The sequence below is a fragment of the Brassica oleracea genome, chromosome C5 (assembly GCF_000695525.1).
Source record: "Brassica oleracea var. oleracea cultivar TO1000 chromosome C5, BOL, whole genome shotgun sequence".
In the NCBI taxonomy this organism is placed as follows: Eukaryota; Viridiplantae; Streptophyta; class Magnoliopsida; order Brassicales; family Brassicaceae; genus Brassica; species Brassica oleracea.
Window position 1 is genome coordinate 17,294,654 of NC_027752.1, and position 5,683 is coordinate 17,300,336.

General features: G+C 38.3%; 1 protein-coding gene and 1 pseudogene across 2 annotated transcripts in view; one reads left to right on the forward strand and one right to left on the reverse strand.

Moving 5' to 3' along the window:
* Positions 1-194: 194 nt before the first annotated feature.
* Positions 195-1,003, reverse strand: LOC106343166 (annotated as a pseudogene).
* Positions 1,004-1,719: 716 nt separating this feature from the next.
* The window catches only part of LOC106295213, an 11,412-nt gene continuing 7,448 nt past the window's right edge, over positions 1,720-5,683 (forward strand). For both annotated transcript variants that reach the window (XM_013731052.1, XM_013731053.1), the window contains exons 1-6: positions 1,720-2,092; positions 2,368-2,527; positions 2,835-2,927; positions 3,060-3,162; positions 3,262-3,424; positions 5,197-5,371. In XM_013731052.1, coding sequence (XP_013586506.1) covers positions 1,890-2,092; positions 2,368-2,527; positions 2,835-2,927; positions 3,060-3,162; positions 3,262-3,424; positions 5,197-5,371 — 897 coding nt within the window. In that variant the 5' untranslated portion in view covers positions 1,720-1,889. The remainder of the gene's footprint in view (positions 2,093-2,367; positions 2,528-2,834; positions 2,928-3,059; positions 3,163-3,261; positions 3,425-5,196; positions 5,372-5,683) is intronic.

The window sequence follows — 5,683 nt, forward strand, 5'->3', positions numbered from 1 at the left end:
TGTAAAGTAATACGGGAAGACAAGTTTTGGTGGACATGAAAATTATAGAGTTGTTGTATCACTGTCTAATGTATTATCAGATCTTGACATGGATTTTATGTCTTTTTTATTTACTATGGGATTAACATACAAGTGTCGTTTCAATTCACCATTGCATGAACCAGTTCCAAATATTTGAAGAAAAAACACTGCAAAAGCTTAAAATCTGTATTGGGTTTAATGTAAATATTGTACAGGGCAGACGCATTCACCTCAGTCATTTCTGAGTTCACCTATTACTGATAAACACCTCAACGATCTGAGATTAAAAATAGACTAAGATTCAGCAGATGAGGCTGCGTCATCTTTGTGCTTAATCATGCCGGAGTCCACAAGAATTGGAATCTCTGCAGCAAGCCATGGATGGAGCAAGCCCCAAACAAAGTGCATGTGCTATGCCAAACGTAGGACTGCATAAACAAACCAAAAAGAAAAGAGTTCTTTCGTAATCCTTGTAACAGTAAACTGATATAAAACAATGCATGCTTCTCTAACAATGTCAATGCAGCCAGCGACAAAGCATAACAAAGTTACCAGTTACCAGTTTTTAGCCCAGAGCGGCTTGAAATGCACAGTCAAGCAAATCTTCCCACCTCGATACATCTACCAAAAAAAAACATAAAGAGACAGAGATCAGAATTAAAGACAAAACCCAATTGAGCAGAGACAAAACACCGGTCGTAACCAAAAGAAAGCACGAACCTTTTGAGTTTTGCCGTCAATCTCAGGGAGCTCAAGCTCGGGAGATCGAATTCTTATTTGAGGAGGTTGTGAACATACCAACACTTGCCAGTCCAACGCGTGCCCTCGGGGTTGGAGGCGGAGATACGGAACTAGTCGTTGTAGTTGGACTTGTTCATCTGGGTGTAGGCAATCAGAGACTTGTACTCTTGTTTCCATGCGTCGCCGTCAGAAGCGGGATTCGCGTTAGCGTCGACTTCGTGCTCGGATACCATCCTTCCATTTTCTTCTCTCTCTCTGTCTTGCTCTCAGCCCTAAAATGTTCTTCTTTTGATTTGATTCGGATTGTCCGAGGACATGGTACCAAGTACCAACGAGACAAATGTAACCGAAGAAAAACAAACCGTCTAGGCAATTTAGTTTAGTGTTGGTTAAGCCTTAAAATCTAGTATTTGGTTTGGATTAAATTCTGATATGCGTGTGTTTTACACAAGAAAGGGTAAGAAAACGAGGATTCAGACCGGGTACTTTAAGGCTTGCATTACAAGAATGAGATGCATGTGATTTGCGTCTTATTAACGGCTTGTCTGTAGCACGGATTCAACAAAGCCGATTTAGATATTCAGTACCAATAAGTTAATTAATCTCACCCAAATTCAAATTGGTCCATTTAACGAAGAAATAAAGGTCCATCTAGAAAGAAACAAAAGTCCATCTGTCTAGGACTAGCCATCAACAAAACTTACTGAATACACTTGTGAGTTAATCGATAAAGAAGTGTCATCTGTTTTACCAAAAAAAAAAAGGTGTGGAAAGAAGTCTGTGCGACGCAGAAACTAATTTGGTTAATTACACTGCTGTTGGTTAAAATTTTAACCGGATTTGGTTTAAGTAATCCAAACGGCGCTCTTTGCAGATCCTGAAGCGTAAAACAACATGATGTTTCCTAAAAATTTTAAGAAATGAATTTGAAGCCATCCCCCGTGTTGCATCAAACCTCTTTATGATTTTTGTTTGTTTTATTGCTGTGTGCTGCTCCTCCTCTTGTGTGTCGCCGAGATTCTTCTTCTTCTTCTCCAACCTTGAAAAACCCTAAAAGAACCGCGAGTGGCACACTAACTATTTCCCCCCCTTTTCGCAATTCCTCCATCCGAATCTCGAATTCAGTAATGGCTACCGCCGCCAGGGCGCAGGCGCTCTCTCTCCTCGCCGCAGCCAACAACCACGGCGATTTAGCGGTGAAGCTCTCGTCTCTAAGACAGGTGAAGGAGTTATTGCTGTCCCTTGAGCCGTCTCTCTCCGCTGAGATTTTCCCCTATCTCGCAGAACTCCACTCGTCGCCTGAAACTCTAGTTCGCAAATCCCTTGTTGAGTGAGTCCTCTAGCAATTCCACGCTTCAATTCTCTTCTCTCTCCCCAGTTTCCTATTTCCTATTTCCTCTTGCTTCGCACGAACTCGTTGAAGATTTTTTTAGGGTTCTTCTGTTTCCCAATCTGAAATGTAAATTTGATCTTTTCAAACACCGTATACTGCCATAGTAATCAATTCCTTAATACGGCGTGATGTATTTGAAACTTATATAGGAGCTTAATTTAATTCTGTAGCAATGTATTGGTTGATTTAATCCGATTTGTTTTGGGTGACAGGATCATTGAAGAGGTTGGTTTGAGGATGCTTGATCATTCTTATGTTCTACTGACTGTATTACTAGTCTTAGCCAAGGACGAGGACCCGGTTGTTGCAAAGAATGCTATTTCTGTTGGAACAGCTTTCTATTGCACCATCTTGGAAGAGATGGCAATGCAGGTCCGTACATGTTTCTCAAGTTGGATGTGTTGTATTAAGCATATGTTGTTTTAAAACATATGAAATTAGGCCTCTTCTTTTCATTTTCAAAACTTTGTTTTTTTTCTTAATGTTTGTGTTACTTTTAAGGTTACCGTGAAAAGGCTTTAGGGTAATATGAAATAGTGACGAAAATGAAGTAGTGCAAGCTTTATAATGTTGTATTGAAGTCTCTGTGGGTATATTCACCCTATAGCAATGTGTATAATTTTTCTCATTGAGTTTCCCTTTTCTCTCGCTGATTTATTTTTCTTGATGATCTCTACAGTTTCATCATCGTGGTAAAGTTTATCGTTGGGTTGGGGAACTATGGACATGGATGGTTAAGTTCAAAGACGCCGTCTTTTCTACTGCTTTGGAGGTATGCTAGCTCTGTATAGCCTTTTTTTCTGTCTGTTCCTCTCTCTAGTAATGGTCTTTGGTTGAGTATTTGTTCTGCTACTCCGTCAATTTAAGGTTTTCTAACTTAAGCCTGCTGTTTCGTTCATGATAGCCTGGTTGTGTGGGGGTGAAAGTTTTGGCGCTAAAGTTTATGGAGACATTTATTTTGCTTTTTACTCCTGATGCATCTGATCCTGAGAAAATTTTCAACGAAGGTATTGCGTTTTAATCATGCAGTATGAATCTGAAATAGCACAATACATGTTTTGTTCATTTTGTTTCCGGCATGTCATCTTTTTCCTATTGTACTGCAGGAAGTAGAAAAATGTTTAACATTTCCTGGCTTGTTGGCGGTCACCCCATTCTAAATTCGGCAATGCTCATGTCTGAAGCAAATAGGACATTTGGCATCTTACTAGATCTCATACATTCGGCTGGTCGTTTACCGGGTGCACTGACGATAACTGTTGTTAGTTGGTATGTTTCTGGATACATCCCATTATTCTTGTGTCTTCACTTTTCTCTCTGTTCTTCATGATGTTAGTTTTGCTTGGCAACCTGCTAGCTAGATCAAAATGATTGCCAGTTGTTTGTTTCTTGCAAGTAAGTTGAAATAGTTGCTTTGGTGCTCTCAAATTTTAGTTACTTATTGTTATGTTTCTGCTATCTTTTTTTTTTCTTTTTACATCTGTAGTACGTAATGTGAAACACTCATTCTCACATGCATCTTAGTGATAAAACGAACCATTCAGTATGTGTCTTGCTGCACTAATATGAGCTTATATGGGTTTAAATGATGAGGTGTGTGCCTCATGTTTGTGAGATACATCAATAAGCAGATAATTGTCCACTTTAAAGTGATTCCGTTTTAAGCGTTTACTAAACTTTTGGCTGAGAGAGATAAAGCATGGAAACAGGTTATAGCGCCTGTTCAACCCATTTGTTATAGCTGCAGCTAACTGAATTATAGTGTGGGTGAAAAAGTCTCGGCTGAAGCTGCATCAGTTATCGAATTTTGACAGTTGCCTGGTCATATGGCGCCCAATTTTTTTGGGTGCTGTGGAGCTCCGATACAAGTGATAAGGACATCAAACAAAGAACAGAATGGTCAGATCTAGTAGTTAGAAATGATGTTTCCAAGTTACGCAGAAACATGGTAGAGGAAAGTTTTATATCGTTATGTGCTCTTGATGTGTATAATACACTTATGATTGTTATGTTGGGATATTAAAATGTATACACTACAGTATTACGGTATACACAGTATAATTTGGCAATTAAAGGTTTCTTTTGGTGAATTCTAGCCTAAAATTTACATGCTGCTATGATGAATGTTTCTTCTCCATACATTTTTGGTGGATATTTGATTTGGATAATGATGAGTTAAATACATGCTGCCTGATCTTATTTCATGTCTTGCTCTTAAGATGGACGTAGAAGTTATCTCGTGGTTGTTATGTCCACTAGGTCGCATATCTCTAGTCACATTGAACTATCAAGGTTCCTTTATCTGTTTTGGGGCAGCTTCAGCTTAACTTGGGGAAATTATCTATGCTTAGCAAACTAATTTGTCACTTTGACAGATCTTAAAAAACTAGTAATTACCTGGCAGATATTTGTTTTTGTTGTGAACTGTTATTAAATTTTAATGTCTTGAGGCCAGTGATCTTTCTAGAAAGACCAATGTTAAACTCTGAGAGGAAAGACATTGTACACACAGATTGCTTTGATTTTTTCATTCGGTTTTACTTTCCCTTTTATTGACGGAGTTGTAAGTAAGAGCATGTGAAATAAGATCATCTTATTGTATATGGCGGAAGTCTTTAGGATATGCTAGCTTTGAAGAGATTTGCTTATGTTGGTATGTTTCCAGGAAAGAATTTCTGACTGCTTGATAATGTGATATGTGAACAATTTGTCTGTGGAAAGTTTCTCACAGGAATGGTTGCTCAGTAAAGTTCTAAATACTCGTATCTTTTGCGTTAGATAATAATGCTGCATATGTTAAATGCAGCTGTTTGCATAGGAAGAAACTTAGGGCAGTTTCTTTGACGAAAGTGTTCTTTTGTGTGTTTTTTTTTTTTTTTTTCGGAGCGGCGAAGTGCTCGGATGACCGGTTTGAGGACGGTGAATTTGGCATCGAAGAATAGATTTTTAGGAAAATTTTCTTTTGTTTTTTTTTTTTTTTTTTTTGAATATTTCATATGTAAGCACTGGTCTCGTATCTGACAGTATCTTATCTTTCGCAGTCTTGCGGTGGTAGCAAGGAAGAGGCCTGTCCACTACAACAGTTTCCTTTCCGTTCTACTGGATTTTCACCCAAATCTTGAGTCGGTAAAGGGGTGCCATGCTGCAAGCGTGCAGTATTCCATAAGAACTGCCTTACTGGGATTCCTTAGATGTACTTCCTCACCTATGATAGAGGTAGGGGATTCATATTTTATTGTCTTATTTCTCTATGAAGTGTGTCTATTACTCCTTAACTCTTCCCTGTTGTTTTTTATCTGAATAATTGAAACATTATCAAACATCGATTTTAAGTATCTTTATGCTAATACTTTTTGGGTTGGGTTTCTGTTATCTAATCTCATTGTAGTCTACTGAAATCCAGTGCGCAATTTATTTGAATTTGCTTTTCATTGATCCGTTCAATAGAGGCTGTACGTCCAGCAGTGTTTATAACCATAGCGATCTGTCTTGCACATCAGTTCTAGAAAGAAAAGTTTTTTTTTTTTT